The 17,120-nt window shown below is 66.2% G+C and overlaps 1 protein-coding gene across 4 annotated transcripts; it reads right to left on the bottom strand.

Annotated features, from left to right (window-relative positions):
* Positions 1 to 249: 249 nt before the first annotated feature.
* Positions 250 to 15,413, bottom strand: BIK (BCL2 interacting killer). 4 transcript variants are annotated; one of them, XM_070053012.1, is made up of 5 exons: positions 15,258 to 15,413; positions 2,574 to 2,727; positions 1,381 to 1,479; positions 942 to 1,035; positions 250 to 645 (listed from the first exon to the last, which is right to left on the bottom strand). In XM_070053012.1, the coding sequence occupies exons 2-5, from the start codon at positions 2,723 to 2,725 to the stop codon at positions 577 to 579; spliced, it is 414 nt and encodes a 137-aa protein (XP_069909113.1). In that variant the 5' UTR covers positions 2,726 to 2,727; positions 15,258 to 15,413; the 3' UTR covers positions 250 to 576. The 4 variants fall into 4 exon arrangements, with proteins under 4 accessions (XP_069909113.1, XP_069909114.1, XP_069909112.1 ...); XM_070053013.1 differs by having other exon boundaries at positions 942 to 1,017; XM_070053011.1 differs by lacking the exon at positions 250 to 645 and having other exon boundaries at positions 654 to 1,017.
* Positions 15,414 to 17,120: the final 1,707 nt, after the last annotated feature.

The following is a 17,120-nucleotide window of genomic DNA, read 5'->3' as shown; positions in this document are numbered from 1 at the left end:
ACGGGTGCCGGATCCTGCAGCTGGCCCTGGCCACAGGCCACTCAGAGATGCGCGTCCACCTGCCTCCCACCCTAGGGCCTTCGCACAAGCCGTTCCTGGTGCAAGGTGCTGACGGCCCACAGGAGACAACCCCTAACCGTGGACTCGGCACCAGGGCAGGAAGGGGCGGGGTTGCCAACCGTCATGTGGAATCCCCAGATGGCATCCGCAGGCCCCAGCTGCCCGCCCCAAGGAGGACCACACGCCAGCTGGAAACCAACATTTTATTACGCTCTCCCAGGCCCCGAGAGGTCTCGTCCAGTAGACTCTGCTGCGGACATCGCAGCCACGGGGGTGTGGCCAGCACTCCCCCCACTGCCTGCTCCTGGCGGGCGGGGTCTCGGGGTGGGCAGTTAGCCAGTAACGCCCCCCGGAGGTTCAGGAATTCATGGACTTAGAAAACAAAACCAACAAGTGCTCAGCAGTGTCCCAGCACTGAGTTTAAATACAAAACGGCAATAGGAAACGGGTCAGTTAAAAAGGCGCGGAGGCCCTGGGGGCCGCGGGACGGGGGCCAGCCCTGCCCTGGGAGGGGCCTCACTGCAGCAGGAGCAGCAGCCCCCCGCCCAGCAGCAGCAGCAGCAGCAGCAGCGGCTCCAGGGACGCCTGCGGATGGACGAGGCGGGGGATGAGGCCCTGGCCCAGCCACACGGGGCGCCCCACCCGCAGCCGGGAGGCAGGGGAGGGGAGGGGAGGAGAGCTGAGGCCCCAGCGGGCCAGCTGAGGGTGGGCACGCAGGCTGGTCAGCAGTGCTGCTCCGGGTGGCAGCCGACTGGTCTCAGGCTTATGTCCACCCAGCTAGCCTGGGCACCGACCCAGAGGCCTGCAGGATCAGGCTGGGGTGGGGACAGTGGCAAACCGGACAGGCAGAAGCGGCTCCAAGGGGCCCCCCAAGCTCTTACCCAGGGGCTCCAGAGCTCTACGAGGCTGGCAAGGTGGAGCCCCACGCTTCCGAGAACACCCGTGAAGCCCGTCTGGCTGTAGGTGAAGGCCAAGCTGTAAGACGGAACAAGCAGCCGGGCAGAGGTGTACCGTCGGGGCTGGGGGCCCGCGGGGGCAGGGAGTGGCCCCCCCAGCTCTCCCCAGAGGGCCTGCCCCCTCAGCCAGCGTTTCCCTACCCACCACCACCGCCTGGGCTGTGCGCTCAGCTGCTGGGGCAGGGGCCCAGGAGCCACCCTCAGGGTCTGGGGCTGGTTAAGGGTTCACGGCCTGCCTGGGTGCTGACGCCAGTTCCTCCTGTGGCTTCCTGTGGGCCAGCCCTGTGCTGGATTCCGGGTCTCCACTTGCTGCCCAGGGCCCTCCCCAGGTGGAAAAAGCCTGGGTCAGGCGTGGGCTCCTCACCTGTGCATGGCCACCCCGGGCAGCTGGGCCAGGTGGAGGCCCCGGACGTGCAGGTCCATCTCGTCGCCGATGTACGCCAGCCTCAGGGCCACCTGGTTACTGCGGAGAAGGCAGGGCTGTAGGCCGCATCCACCCGGGCTCCCACCTCGCCCTAGGGACGTCCTCAAGCCCAGCCACAGGTGGACTCTGAGGGCAGCTCCTTAAAGGCCCCTCTGCTGGACGAACCATGAGGGGACCTGGCTGGGGGAGGGGAGGGCTCTGCAGGCCTAGTGGCCGTCCCAGCGGGGGGCAGGGGCACGAGTGCTCTCCCTCCATGCCCTGGATGGCCCCGGGACAGTGGCCAAGGGTGCTGAGCCGCTGGCCTCCCTCGGAGCCCCCGTCCTGAAACCACCCTGTCATCGCCCCTCAGAAGGGGGCGGCTAACAAGTCCCTGAGTGACGTGGGTGCAGGTGCACGTGCAGACCGAAACCAAGACCCCTCCCGCACGCCCCACATTCCATCCCAGTGAGCTCGGCTCTGCTGGGAAGTCCCGGATGGGCGGCTCAGGTGCACCACAGCCCCACCCTTCCATCCCCCTGGCCTTTGTTCCAGGCGATGAGGACCTCTGGCTGACCCTGTCACCAGGAGGTAAGACCACTGTCCCAGGGCTGGCGGGGGGGGGGGGGGGGGAGACAGCCGCTGACCTTCAGGCCCCTGAGTCCTGAGACCCAACCAGCCCCACCCCAGAGCCCTGGAGCCGCCTCTGGCTGAGGGCCCGGCCCCCAGGGGGCAGCACCAGCAGGCCAGCGGGAAGGCGTGGCGTGTGGTGGGATGGCTGGGCTGAGGGCCCCTGCTGCCCGGGGCCCCCGTCAGGCCTAGGAAGAACCCCTCCTCCCCTCAGTGGCTCCTCGGGCCCTCTCTGGCATTTCAGGTTTTCTAAGCCTAGATTCGTGTGCCCTCAGAGGCCAGGATGGCCAGCAGCGTGGGGAAGGCCTCCGTCCAGCTCCCCGGGCTGACCACTTGAGCCGTTCTGATGGCCAGTGCCGTGGTCCATCTTGGGTGTGGACATCTGGAAGCCGAGGGTCCCCCTGAGATCTGGGACCAGAGCCGAGCAGGTGCACTGCCAAGCTGCTGGCCCAGGGCACGTCTCTGCAGCCCCAGTGGGGGAGGCCACCTGCAGCAGTCCCCTCCCCTACAAAGCCACTGGCACCCACCTGCCCTCGAGGCACTCCATGAGATCCAAGTCCCCTTCCTCCACGGGACGGGTCAGGCCGGGAACTTCCGCCGTCAACAGAGGTTCTGGGACCTGCTCATCCAGGAGGGCTTCCTGGAAGAGGTCCCTGGAGCCAGGTCTGACTTCAGACATCTCTGGGGAGAAAAGACAAGAGGGTTACGGGAGCCCAGGATGTTGTAACACTGGGGCTCGGGGCAGAGGCCTTGGAGGTGAGCTAACTTCTGCCCTCCTGTGTCCCCCAGAGCCAGCACGAAGTCCCTTCTCCCGTGAAGGCTGTCACTGCACTCTGCCCACTGCGTGGAGCCCAGGGAGCGCCAGGCTTCCAGCCAGGGCCGGCCCTGCGCACGCCGCCTCCCCCCAGCCCGGCACCATCAGCTCCCCGGGCCTCGCTGAAGCTGACCGGGGCATTGGCCAGGCTCGTCTCTCGTCACTTCATCCCGGGCTTGGGACGGTGAGGAGAGGTGGCCACCCCGTTCTAGTCCCGCCCCGCGCAGGCCGTGCGCCTCTGGGCAGGTCGCTCCGCCTCTCTGCACCCAAGTGCAGACGGCCAAAGCCAGGCGCCGACCCAGAGAGCCCCGCCCCCACCGCCAGCAGAGGGCGCCGAGCCTGCTCCGCGGGCAGGGCCTGGGCCTGGGCCTCCCGGCTGGGAACACAGCCAGGCTTTGGCGGCCTGGCTGACAAGGGCCCTGCTGCCTCTGGGGTGGTCCTGCCGCTTTTTCCTCCGCGACTCGTGACCCTCCTGTGCCTCCTTTTCCCACTGGTTCGAGTCCCGGCTGCTCCACTTCCCATCCAGCTCCCTGCTAATGCACCCAGGAAAGCAACGAAAGACGGCCCAAGTGCCTGGGCTCCCGCTCCCGCGTGGCAGAAGTGGAGGGAGGGCTGACGCTGCCGTGGAGCCGGAACTGCAGCAGCCGCAGCCACACGGCCCCGAGGCGGGGTCCGGGCCCCGCGTGGGGGCCACCGCGGCAGTGCCAGCGTGGCTCCGCTCCACGCGCGCAGAGCCCCGCCGCATCAGCGGCCGGCACGTCAAGAGGCGAGGAGGATTCGTCGCAGCTTCCGCCCAGCTCGGGAGGAGGAGCCCCTGGCGCGACCGAAGCCAGAGCGCTTTGGGGCCAGGCTTGCCGCTTCTAACAGCTGTCCCCCGAGCCCCAGCCGGGTCCCTGGGGAACCCCGTTAGTACCTGCCCATGGCCAGGACCCAGGGACCTGCCCTGGTCCGCCACCTGTTGCATCACCACACTGGGGACCAAGGACCCAGCACCTAGCCCCAGGGCCACACTCGGCCAAGCCCGGTGCGCCATTCCCCGCGGCAGGCCCTCCCGAGAGCAACAGCTGGAACCCCCACGTCGGGAAGCGTGATGGTGGCGCAGCAGCCTGCGGCACAGCCGCCGTGCTTTGCCCCACACTGCGCCGAGCAGCCTGAGGCGCAAGCACAGCGGCGCTAACGCGACAGGAACCACAAGGCCGGGTCCGCCCCGACTGATGCCGTTGGCCCCTCCGTCTCCCCAGCGGTGAACCGGGTTTGATGGGGAGTGCCCGCGGACGGCCGCTGGCAGTGACCAAAGAAACCCCCTCCAAGTCCACGAACGCAGGAGGGGAAGGCGGCCGTGTCCCGAGGCCCCTGCCCCCCTGCTGTGGACCGGACATCGCCGACTTGGGATGTGTTCAGATACCGGCCTGTCTGCCTCTCCACAGGGGATGGGACCCCCCCCCCCCAGAATCCACCTGTGGCGCACACGCCTTGGACACACAGCCTGTAATCCACACCACACTTGGGGTGATTGTGTGCGTGAAATTTGTACCCTGAGCCAGCAGGCTGTGCCATCATCCGGGCACCCCAAGCCTCAAATTTTGCAGCATTTCAGGGTTTGGGTTCGGGCTGCACGACCTGTACCCCAACTCATTTTCTCGCAGCGACACCTTGGGGTCCCCCGCACCTGTACTTCCTCACTTCCGGGGCCCTCCCACCACCTCACTGCCTCCTGGCTCAAAGAGGACCCTGGGGCTCGGGGACGTTCACGACTGAGCCGAGGAGGGAGAGCCAAGTCCCCCCCCCCCCAAGGCCAGGGGCGCCTCCCTGGGGGTCCCTGAGGCTGGCACAGACACCTGCACTCTAGCATCCAAAGAAGGGGGACGGCTGGAAACACCAACACCAGGCAGGGGCTCCCGGGGACACGGAGGTGACCACCGGGGTTGTGGGGCTCGCTCCAGGCAGGTTCTCAACAGCACACGGAAACACGTGCCGTGCAGGTGGGTGCACACGGTGGTGTCATCAGCCAGGCCTGAGCACCCGGTGGGGGGTGCCCACGACAGCCTGGGAAAGCTCCCAAGGACAGCACTGTTCTCCCTCCTGGCGTGGGAGGGAAGAAAAAGAAATGCCCAGAACTCCCGTCCCTGAGGGCTCAGCATCCTAAGGCGCCCAGATGCTGATGTCTGCTCCGTCTAGGCCTAGGAGAGCAGGAGGAGCTGGAGGGATCAGAGGCATAAACACAGCCGTGCAGGCCACAAAGAACCCGCACCTGCCGGCGCCACCTTCCCCACAGGCGCAGAGCGCACGGGGCGGGGGAGGGGCTCCCACCTGCGGAGGGCACCTGCTGGCACTGACAGCTCCAGGCCCCGGCCCCGCAACACCTCTGACCACCAGGCGGGGGCGTCCGTGAGAACGCGAGTACTCTTCCCGGGTCCCCGCCTGCAGAGGCTGACTTCTCTGTCCCTGCCACTCCCCACCGTTGGGGAGGGGAACGAGGGAGACGGCAGGACCCCGCACCCTCAGGACCTCAGCCAATACCAAAGGAAAAGGCCCGACGCGCCGGGCTCCTCTGCAGCCACCTGAGCCAACTCAGATCTGCAGACGTGAACGTCCACGGGCATCCTTCAAAGAGTTCCTGGAAATGAAATTCTAAAGAATTTGGTGGGGGGCTGGCACTGTGGCGTAGCAGGTTAAGCCGCAGCCTGCAGTGCCGGCATCCCACATGGGTGGGTTTGAGACCCGGCTGCTCCTCTTCCTTCCCTCCTACTTCCAATCAAGCTCTCTGCTGTGGCCTGGGAGGGCAGTAGAGGATGGCCCAAGTCCTTGGGCCCCTGCACCTGCATGGGAGACCCAGAGGAAGCTCCTGGCTCCTGGCTTCAGATTGGCGCAGCTCCGGCTGTTGCGGCCAATTGGGGAGTGAACCAGCAGATGGAAAATGGAAGATTCTCTCTCTCTCTCTCTCTCTCTCTGCATAATTCTGAGTTTCAAATCAATAAATATTTTTAAAAGGGGAGGGCACAAAATTTCTGCCTAAAACGATGGGGCCGGTGTTGTGGCCCAGGGGTTGAGCCACTGCCTGCGGTGCCACACCCTGCATCAGAGCGCACACTGGAGTCCCAGCTGCTGCACCTGCTAACGCGCCTGGGAAAGCAGCAGAGGACGGTCCACGTGCTGGGCCCCTGCCCCACATCGGAGACCTGGATGGAGTCCCACGCTCCTGGCTTCCGCCTGGCCCAGCTCCAGCTGTTGTGGCCGCTTGGGGAGTGAACCAGCAGATGGAAGACCTCTCACTCTTACTGACACTCTATCTTTCAAAGAAATGTCTTTTTTTTTTTTTTTTTTTTTTTAAAGAAAGATATTTGAAAGGCAGACTAGAGAGGAGAGACAGATCTTCCATCTTCTGGTTCACTCCTCAGAGGGCTGCAAGGGCTGGGCCGGGCCCAGGCTCCCCACAGTCCTCAGCTGCAGGAGGGGGCGTGTCTATGCAAACACTCACTTCCCCGGGGAAAGCAGTTTCCGCCCTCATTTGCATATCCCCTCCCCCCACGCCTCCTAGTGGCTTTGGTGCCTGGAGGGTGGCAGTGGGGCGGCAGCCCTGACCCAGGGTCCCCACCGCCTACCCGCACACCGCCTCAATTCACAGGGAAGACAGCTACACCCAGCCCCAAGGTTGCTGCCCCAGTTTCCCTATCTGTGTTAAGTGGATAAGGGTCCAGCACTCATGGCCCCCTCCCAGTCCTGGGTGCTGGTCTCAGGACATGCTCCACGCAGGACCCCGCGTCCACACCACAGGGGTGACCAGATCCCGGCCTGTCACCATCGTCCCCCTGCGCCACGCCCCAGGATTCAGCCCTGACCAACAGCAGCTCAGTGCTCTGGCCTCTGGCCACGCTGGCCGAGGCGCAGTCTTGGTCACCTCCTGCCTGCACCCCCTCGGGCTGCCTCACTGGTCCCCAGCCTTGAGCTGGGTGCTCTCCCGTGTGACCTGGGCCAGGTGGCAGCCACAGCGGGGCTCCTCAGGCCCTTTGAGGGCCGTGCCACTGCCACCAACAAAAGGGCCCCACCCGGCTTCTGGCCCCCTGCCCAGACCACACTCAGGAACATGTGCTTCCGTGGACAGTGCCTGGACACCCTGCAGCTCGGGGCCTCTGCACCTGCAACCCCTGGCTGGCCTTACGGTCCCTGAAGAGCCGAGTGCAGCCTCGCCCTCCTGCCCCCGTGCCCTCAGTCTGCCTGGGGTCCTCCCGGGGTTCCCACAGCCCCAGTCTCTGCCTCCAACCCACCACGGCTTAGAGCACAGATGGCTCGGGAACATGCGTGCTGGGTGTCTGGGCACGGCCCAGGAACACACGTGCTGGGTGCCTGCGCACGGCCCGGGAACACGCGTGCTGGGTGTCTGGGTACGGCCCGGGAACATGCGTGCTGGATGTCTGCACACGGCCCGGGAACACGTGTGCTGGGTGTCTGGGTACGGCCCGGGAACACGCGTGCTGGGTGTCTGCGCACGGCCCGGGAACACGCGTGCTGGGTGTCTGCGCACGGCCCGGGAACACGCGTGCTGGGTGTCTGGGCCAGTCAAGGACCTGTCCAAGGGGCTGTGGCCACTGGGCCACCACCGGGGTAGCAGCTACTAGGAGCCACAGTGCGCATTTCCGTCCCCAGAGCAGACAAACGTCTGATGGCCAGAGGACTCGCCCAGGTCTCTGCAGCTGCAGCCCCGGGAAACTGGACTGAGCTGGTTTTCAGTTTGAGGGTTTTTTTTCCCAGTAAATTTGCAAATGAGGAGCTGAAAAGCCTTTGCTGGTGGAACCTCTGCCCATCCACAGCCCCCTCCCGGGGTGGGGGTGCGGGGCCCACGCTGCCCCTCCTACACTCAGTGGAAAAACCGGCCCCCGCCAGGAGCCCAGCCTCACCCACAGAGGTCGGATGCAAATCGGGTGGCGCTACACCCACGTCTGCAGGCACCTGCGTGGAGGTCTCCACAGCTCCCCCGGGCGCGGGCAGAGGTGGCTCCCTCCCGAGCTCAAGGCCAGCAGAGGGGCCCAGACTGCCGGGGCGGGGGACAAGCCCCCAGTGGGGACCCTCAAGCCCACCTCGCACCCTGTCTTGCTGCAGCCAAGCCTGCAAGATTCTCACCTCACAGAGGGGCAAACGGGAGTAGAAGGGTCAGAGTGGGACCAAGGGAGGCTCGGCAGGGCGGCCCGGGCTGAGAAACTGGTCCCCAGCCTTCTCAGCCTCCATGGTCACCAGCCTGGCCCTGGACCGTGAATGAGGGTGAGGGGACACAAAGCGCCTGCAGCGTGGTCAGCTCACCCCAGCGTGGCCAGCTCACCTCGCAGCCTGGGCTTCCAGCCCCAGCTCTGCCTCTGCTGTGTGACCGCAGGTCAGTCACCGGCCCTCTCTGAGCTATCTCCTGTGGCACTGCCTCCCACCAGGCTGCAGGATACATTGTGGCTTACTCCTGCCCAGACAGAATCAACACCCGGCAAGGGAGCCCGAGCCGGCTCTGCAGCCCAGGGCCAGCAAGTTCCACCTCTCTCCAGGCCACCTGGGCAGTATCTCCCAGCGTCCCACGCACACCCTCTGCAGCCACGCAGGTACCTGGCCACCCGCAACAACCCAGCTGCTGCAGGGACCCAGGAGGAGCGGACAGTTTGTAACTCCTGCTTCCTGTTTGGTAAACAGAGCCACTCTCAGAGGAGAGGGCGTGGGAGGGACACTAGTTTGTACCAAGTAATTCTTTTGTGAACTTGAATTCTTACTCACCCGTGGCTGGCAACATGAACTCAAAAAGCACAAAGTAGACTTGTTAATGGCATGAATTTCTCTGAGATGGACACATCTGTGAGGTCTCCTTCGCAAGGTCAAAGCTCCCAGGACCCAAGCGCTCCCGCCCACCCAGCCAGTGGAGCTCAGGGGAGCAGCTCCAGGCCCAGCCCGCCCCAGGAACCTGAGGGTGCCCAGAACAGCGAAGTTTCCATAAGTGATGGAGAAATAAGTGGGCAGAAGGCAGAAGAGAGGGAGGGGAAGAGAAGTCAATTTCTTTTTTAAAGAACTATTTATTGGGGCCAGCACTGTGACATAATGGGTAAAGCCGCTGCCTGCAGTGCCGGCATCCCACATGGGCACTGGTTCTAGTCCCGGCTGCTCCACTTCTGATCCAGCTTTCTGATATGGCCTGGGAAAGCAGTGGAGGGTGGCCCAGGTCCTTGGGCCTCTGCACCCGCATGGAAGACCCGGATGAAGCTCCTGGCTCCTGGCTCGGGATCGGCGCAGCTCCAGCTGTTGCAGCCATTTGGGGAGTAAACCAGCAGACAAAGATCTCTCTCTCTCTCTGCCTCTCTGTTTACTTAAGCAAAAAGCAAAAAAAAAAAAAAAAAAAAAAAAAAAACTATTTTAAAAAAAGATGTATTTATTTGCAAGGCAGAGTGAGAGATCTTCCTGCTGGCTCACTCCTCAAATGGCCACAGCAGCCAGGACTGGACGAGGCTGCAGCCAGGCCCCCACCGGGGTCCCCCACGTGGGCGCAGGGGTCCAAGCACCTCCGCCGCCTCCCCTGGCCATCAGGCAGGGACTTCCGGGGGAGGGGCACAGGTGGAAGTGGCGCTCGGCCCTCAGTCCCACCCCCACCCCTGCAGCGCAGCCCTGCTGGCGCCTGGGATCACACAGGTGCTGGCCTGACGCACCTGAACCAAGGTACAGGCTGAGCCCGGGGCCACGCCCCTCTCGCACAACTCCAGGCCGCGGGGACCTCAGCGTGGTTCCGCACTCCCGGAGAAGCCACCTTCCCGGCATCCCAAGAGCGCGGGCCTCCCCTGGAGAGAGCGTCTGCCCATTTCACAGATGGGGACACCGCGGGGCCGAGCCGAAGGCCACCGCCAGCCTCCACGACACGCTGGCCCGGCAACGCGGCGGGACACAGGCCGCGTGGGAGCAAACTCGGAAACAGCCTGTTTGAGGCCTGAAACGCCAAACGGTTTGTCCTGCGCTCCGCCCGGACGGAAGCAGCTGCTTGGCACCCGCCCTGGGACTGGGTGGGGGTCTGTCCCGAGAGCCTGCCTCGCCCTTGCAAGTGCCCAGCCGCAGCTCGGCCCTCCGCGGGGCGGCACACCGGCCCCGGGTACAGCCGGCGAAAGCAAGAATGGTGTCCAGAGTGGCCGGTCTGAGGTCCCCGCTGTGGCCCCCAGGCCTCTGCCCAAGCTTCCTCATGGCCAGTGTCCAGCAAACTCCCACCCGGACTGGGGCGCAAACGCTGCCCCCTCCGAGAAGCCCCCCGACCCCCACGAGACAAGCAGAGGAGTTCCAGTCCCATGGCTGCCCTGATTCTCGGCACAGCGCCACGTCCCACCGCCGCACCCCTGCAGGGAGCTGCTCAGGTCCGACTGCAGCCCCGCCTCACCCTGGCCCCTCTGCGGACCAGCAAGCAAATGCAAAACCAGTGCCCTGGAGGCCGGCGCCGTGCACAGCGGGTAAAGCTGCTGCCTGCAGTGTGGGCATCCCATGTGGGCGCTGGTTCAAGTCCTGGCTGCTCCGCTTCTGATCCAGCTCTCTGGCCTGGGAAAGCAGTGGAAGATGCCCAAGTGCTTGGGCCCCTGCACCCACGTGGGAGACCAGGAAGAAGCTCCTGGCTTTGGATCGGCGCAGCTGCAGCCATTTGGGGAGTGACCCAGCAGATGGAAGACCTTTCTCTCTGTCTCTCCCTTTCTATGTAAGTCTACTTCTCAAATATATAAAATCTTCAAAAAAAAGTTAAGATCATGCAAGAACGAAGCTAAAAATCGGTTCTGGATCAAAAACTGTGAAGCCCACGCATATCATTTCTTCATGGTGCCCACTTCGCATGAACTCCCGCAGGCCACTCCTACTCAGATTTCAGACTTTCCCACTAAATGCCCTTCCCTTGCATCTCCTCTCCCGTGTGCTGGGGCAGGCTGGGCGCTGCCCTGCAGGTGAGGCACCGAGCAGGAGGGAGGGGGCCTCGGGGGGCCGCAGGAAAGCCACACAACTGTGTCTCCGCCTCCTCCTCTGTAAACCCACCTGTGGGGGGCTGGGCTGGGGCCCCCCAGGATAGCCCAGGGCAGCAGTGACAGGTGAGGCAGCTTTTAAACCCAGAGCCGACAAGGGGAAGACCGAAGCCGCTGCCCTGTGTCCCTGCAGCGGGGCAGGTCCACCGGCTGCTGAGTGACGTCCCTTAGGCAAACGCTCACGGCCCCCAGCTACAGCGGAACAAAACAGCGCGGAGAAGGATCTGGGAGCGCACTCGGGCGTCCCCTTTGAACCCCGCAATGGAATCACAGGGTGGGGGGCGGGAGGCAGACGCCAGCTTTCAGCCGTAGGCTCGCGCCGTGGCCCAAGTGTGTGTGCAACTCCCTCTGTGACGGATGCCAGGCAGCCCAACCCCCAGCAGTCAACACGCGTGTGGCCCTGGTCCCCGCACCTCTCTGGCGTGCCCGTGGGACGGCAGCTATGACGCACGAGCGGAGGCCCTGAAACCCTCCGGGGGCTCTGAGAGCCGAGGCAGGCTGCTCGCGGACGCCCAGCTGTCCCGCACCTCCTGCAGGTGCGCCCGTGTGGGGCGGGGCACAGCGCCCGCTGGGGGAGGGCGAGGTTTCGGTTTCCATTTCACCAGGCACCGCGGAGCTGAGGCCCCGAGAGTCTGGGTTTGTGCCTGTCTCTCCCTTATGGAAGAATCCAGAGCCAGCACCCACCCCCCACCCACCCCCCACCCACCCCAGGATGGAGCTGAGCCCACCCATGTCCCAGTTCCTGGGGGCACCGGCTGGACCGCAAGTTCCCGAGCCACTCTGGGCCCAACTGCGCCTCTGTAAAACGAGTTGGGGAGAGACTTTCCGGTTCATCCTTTCCTGCGCCCACAGTTAGCAAAATATTCATCAGACGAGTCATTGTCTCGACTGCCTTTGAAATGAGCCCAGAAAGGGGCACCTGTGCGGCCCCAGCACTTCCCAGTGCGGCCGAGGGCCAGGGCCCTGGAGCAGGTGTCTCAGGTGCGCTGGGCCTGAGGCTATGAGCCGCACCTGCTGCACACAGGTGCCCAGAGGCAGCCCAGGGCCAAGGTCTCCGTCCTGCCTCCCTAGGTTCCGGGGCTCCCCACGGGCATCACCCCGCCCTTCCCCACACCCCAATCCTGCTGCCAGCAAAGGCTCCAAGCCCCCTCCCAGGACAGAACTGACTGGCACTCAGCACCGCTGAGCGCCCTGGGTCAACCGCAGGGCTGGGCGCCTGGCCCATCATGGTCCTGTCCATGTTTGCCTGTGTGTCTGCCCCGGCCTCTGCAGAGCAAGGACCCCAGGACCAGGCAGCTTTCATCCAAGGGGCGCGAAGGAGGGCTGCGGTGAGCCGGGCACGGGGCTCGCGGGGCAGGGGCTCGGGGCTGGGCACCACCCCGTGGGGCCTCGGCGCCACCTGCACAAGGCACAGCCCTGAGAAGGCGGCGCGCTGTATGCACTGTGTACACTACGCGCTCACAAGGGCTCATTCGGCCGGCCTGGAGTAGGGAGGGAGGTGCGTACCCCAGTCTGTCCGTGGGGAATCTCCACACACCCCTCATCCGGCAGCCGCTTCGCGCTCGCCTCAGCCCAGGCCATGGACACACCCGAGCGATGTCGTCTGGGGAACCCGGGCTCCTGCCCCTGGAAGTCCCAGCGGCCCTCGGCAGAGCCCCCGGGGGCCTTCCTCTGCCACTCGGGTCTGGGAACTGCGTGTGGAGTCCTCGCGCACCCTCAGGGAAAGAGGCTCGCTGTGCAGTGCCTGGCAGGGCCCGGGGGCTGTTTTGCGTTGTCACATCCTAATATTGACACTGGGGACATCAGCTGCCTCCTGTGCCCGCCCTGGGGCCTCCCCGGCAGCTCAGAGCCACAGAGGAGCGCGGGCTGGGACCGACGTGCGCGCTTGTGTGCCTTTCCCAGGGCCCAGCCCCGCTAGCCAGTGCCAGAACGAGGGGGCGCCCGGGAGGCAGCAACACACGGCCGCCGCCACGCACACCCACCCCCCGCGGGCTTCCTGGGGGCCAGCGATCGACCCGAGCAGAGGAAAACGGCCGGACTCCTGTGTGTCCACAGCAGGGGCGGCCAGAACCCAGAAACAAGATGCTGTCCAGGGAGGGGCGAGGCCACCACCCGCCGGGGTCCCCTCCAAGCCCCCTCCCCCTGGCTCTCCAGAGAGGCAGCGGGACGGTCACTGGCGGCCTCCCGTCCCCGTGCAGCCCAGTGGACCCACCACTCACTAGAAGCTGCCCGCCTCCGAGCACACAAGGTCCGGGACGGCCTCACCCAGGCTCGGCATCCTCAGGACAGCAGAGCAAGGGGCTGGGGGGGGGGCAATCATGGAGGACTCCTCAGAGGTGGTGGCAGTGGGCTCAGGTAGCAAAGGATAAGACGTCAGCTGCCCACAGGGACGGCGCTAAGTGTGTCCCTCCAGTGACCTGCTACTCCCGCGGGAAGCCCCACATCCCTGGTGCTTGGGGAAACGTTCCCGCCAAAGGGCAAGCCGCCGCAGACAGCACGGGGTGCTCACGTGAGCAGGGCGTTCAGACTAGGCACCCCAGCCTGCAGCCGGTCCCCCGGACACATCAGAGCACCAGTGAGCAAGACCCATAAAACCCAACCCTGGCCAGGCTGCGAAGCCGGCACCGCCGAGCGGGCAACAGCCCCGGTGCCCTGGGGCCCAGGCCCGGCAGGCTTCACCGGCAGAAGCTCACACCCACTGTGGCGCCCCAGGAAGTGGAAACGGAACCCGACTACGGGGTGCAGAGCGGGCACGCCTGGGACCCCGCCATGCTGCAATCCCGGTGGCCTGAGGGGAGGCGCCCGTCTGTGGCCACGGGCGCCCAGACCACCTGGGGACTCCTCCAGCCAGGCCTTGCACCCCAGAACTGGGGGCAGGAGCGGAGCCACGGCCAAGTGCAACCAGGTATGTGCACCTGCCCCAGCCCTGGAGACTGGAATGCAGGCCCAGCCAAGGACTCCCTGCTGCCTCTCCTGGGAGGGCCGGGGACACTGGCACCACCCACGAGAGCTTATCCCAGAGCTAAGGAGGCGCTTAATCGGCTCCTAAAACAGGCTGGGCTGGCGCTGTGGGTTAAGCTGTCATGTCTGCAGCGCCGGTGGGCACCGGTTCGAGTCCCGGCTGCTCTGCTTCGGATCCAGCTCCCTGCCTGGGAAAGCCGTGGAGGATGGCCAAGTGCTTGGGCCCCTGCACCCATGTGGGAGACCAGGAAGAAGCTCCTGGCTCCTGATCAGCCCAGCTCCAGCCGTGTGGCCACTTGGGAAGTGAACCAGTGGATGGGAAACCTCTCTCTCTTTCTAACTCTGCCTTTCAAATAAATAAAAATACATCTTTAAAAAAGACAATAAAGAAAAAGCAGCCTTCATCAAGGAAGCCACCGGCCGCCCACACCCGCTCCACGCGTTCTTCACCGGAGACCTGGGGAGCCCATTTTACAGACTGGCCAAACTAAGCCTCAGACAGGCACGACAGCAGAGCTGCAAGTCGACTGCAGGGACGGTCTGGCTCTTACTCAGCTTCCAAAAAGGCTCTGGGCTCTGCGCTGGGCGGCCCAGACTTCGCTCAGCCTTGGGAGTCCTTCCCCTTCCTAAAGGGGGCGCACGGAGGCCCCCGTCCCAGGGAGCTGGAGCGCGCAGCGGGCGAGACAAGTTACAGCGGCAGCGGGCGGCTCGTTCCAGGAAGCCAGGGCAACAATCAACGGTTTGCAAAGCGACCCCCATCAGGGGCTCCAGGCCTGTCCCGGCCGCGCCCGGCGGGCGGTCGGACCCCCGGCCCGCGTTATAAGACGGGGTGCGCGCCGCCGTCCCCCAAGCCCCCCGCGAGGCCGGCGTGGCTCCAAGAAGCCTGCCCGGGTTCCAGCGCCAAGCCCGCGAGGTGTAGGGGGCGCCCCTGGCAGGGGGCACCTGCGCGGGGGCGTGGACAGGTGTGGGCCGGCAGCCGCGCCCGGCTCGCAGCCAAGTTCCTGTTCTGGACTTTTCCGCGCGCCCCGTAATGGAGCCTTCCCCGACCCTTCCGCAGGTGCGCGGCGCCTCCCGGCCCGAAGGGCACAGGTGCCCGGCGCCATCTTCCCTGCTGCCCGGCACGCAGGGGCCGTGTCCTGGCCGCCCTGGGGCCCCGGAGCGCCGGCCGCGTCCCCGGGAGGCCGCGCAGGCAGGCGGAGCAGGGCCCCCCGCGCACCCGGCCCCGCGCGCGGGACGCGCAGCAGCCGCCCCACTGCACAAACGCGGAGACCGAGGCACGCAGGGGTCGGGGTCGCGGCTGGCCCGCGCGCGGGACGGGGACCCGCCGTGGCTCGCCAGGGCGGGGCATCCCGGGTGCGGGTCCCCGGGCTTCCCGGAGCCCAGCGCGGAGCGCGGCGGCCCGAGCGCTTCCCCGCAAGGTGCGGACTCACCTGGCGGCGGCGAGGCGGGGACCGGGCTCACCTGGCGGCGGCGGCGGCTCCAGGCGCGGTATTGTCTGCGCTGGCGGCCGGCGCGGGACCTGATAGGCCCGGCGCGCCCCGCCCGCCCGCCCCGCCCGGCAGCGCCGCCCCGCGCGCTCCGAATGCAGGGACGCGGCGCGTGCGGGACAGCCGGACCCGGGGGTCGCGCCCCGCGCGCCCCGCGGAAGGCTGCTGTCTGGATGCGGCTCGCGCGTGGAGATCATCCCACACCGGGCCGCGGACGCGAAGCCTGGGGGCTTCCTCCTCGCCCGCCCGCCCTGCAGCCTCGGGCCCGCGCCGGCCGCCGACCCCTGCCCCTGCCCCTGCCCCGCGCTCCTGGCCGCAGGGTCCTGCGGCGGGCTGGCAGTGGCGGGGGCGGGCGGTCCACGTGGAGACCCCGGGAGGCGGGGGCGGGGTTCGATCCCCAAATGCGGAGGGGAGCGAGCGCAGAATAACAAAGTAACCACAGTTAGGGTCGCCTGCAGCGCCGCTAGCTTGTTTACCTGTCCGGCTCGGGGGCGGGGCGGGGGCGGGGCGCCGTGGAGACGCCCCTCCCCCTCCGTCCTGGTACCCTGTCCCTCCTCCCTCCGGAGCCCTCCTCCCTCAGTGTTCCCGTCTGTGGAGTGGGACGAGGGCCCGTACCCTGCGCGGGGTCGAGATAAAGCCGCGGTGTAGTTCTGGGGCGTTTTGACCGCTTTCTTCCCCGGGGCTGCCAGGTCCCGGGCTCCCAGACCGTGGCTTGTAGCGCAGGGGGCCTCCCAGTCGGGGGTGGGGGCCTGGTGTCCAGATACATTTTGTAGGTGAAGACATGGAGACTATGGAGGGGCATGGCGGGGTCTCAGGGCCCAGAGGGGACTCCAGGCGGGGCGCTGTGCACACAGGTGTCCAATAGGCATTAGCGGTGCGGACAGAGGACAGAGGCCACTCTGGGGACCCAGAGGGGGGATGAGTGCAAATGCCTGCCTTTGGGTTTCCCAGGTAGCAGCCGGTCACCTGGAGGAAGAGGAGGGAGGAGGCAGCAACACGCACTTGAATAAGGAGCGCTGGGGTCCAGTGGGCGCGGGCTGGGGGCAGGTAGTAAGGGCACGGTGGCTGCTCAGGGCCGGGGCTCAGCATTTCGCTCTGTCGTCCCCTGTGATCCTACGGTGCTGCCCGGGTGCAGCAGCCTCACATGAAGCCCCCGCAGAGAAGGGGGCCCCGCTCAGAGCCCTTCGAGCCCCATACTACAGATGAACAAACTGAGGCTCTGAGAAGGGCCGCGTGCCGGACCACACCCAGCCTGTCTGTGGGCACCCAGTCTCCCTGCTGCCGCTGCTGGCCGCGCCCCTCCTGGGCGGCAGTGAGCAGAGTGGGGGCTCAGAGCCAGGGCGCCTGAGCGAGGCCTTGGCAAGGGCTGAGCTTGGCGCAGACTTGAGGGCAGTGAGGGTCCGGGCCTCCCGGGACCTGAGCAGGCGGCTCTGCAGCTTCCAGCGAGACCTCAGCCCCCTGCCTGCAGCCAGGAAGGCCAGCGCCAGCGCAGAGGCCGCCTCGTGGGCGCAGAGCCCTCAAGAGCCAGGCGGGCTGGGGGCGTCTGCAGGGAGATCTCATGCCCCCTCCAGAATAGGGTCTCGGAGAGGGGACGAATCTGGAGTGCAGGGGTGCAGGGGTTTGAGGCAGCACAGGGGTGAGCACGCCATGTTGGGGGGCACCTGCACCCCTTATCAGAGGGCCTGGGTTCCAGTCCTGGCTCTGCTTCCAACCCCGGCTTCCTGCTGGTGCATCCTAGGGGCAGGGGCAGGGGCAGGGGCAGGGGCAGGGGCAGCAGCTGAGGGATGGGCTACTTGGGTCCCGGCC

The sequence above is a fragment of the Oryctolagus cuniculus genome, chromosome 11 (genome assembly GCF_964237555.1).
Source record: "Oryctolagus cuniculus chromosome 11, mOryCun1.1, whole genome shotgun sequence".
In the NCBI taxonomy this organism is placed as follows: domain Eukaryota; kingdom Metazoa; phylum Chordata; class Mammalia; order Lagomorpha; family Leporidae; genus Oryctolagus; species Oryctolagus cuniculus.
This window is presented reverse-complemented; position numbering and strand designations above follow the sequence as displayed.

Coding starts and splice junctions, on each gene's coding strand:
- BIK (XM_070053010.1), bottom strand. CDS start 2,725: ATGTCTGAAGTCAGACCTGGCTCCAGGGACCTCTTCCAGGAAGCCCTC. Junction 1,480..2,573: donor ATGGAGTGCCTCGAGGGCAG/GTGGGTGCCAGT, acceptor CCTTCTCCGCAG/TAACCAGGTGGCCCTGAGGC. Junction 1,036..1,380: donor CCCGGGGTGGCCATGCACAG/GTGAGGAGCCCA, acceptor TCCGTCTTACAG/CTTGGCCTTCACCTACAGCC.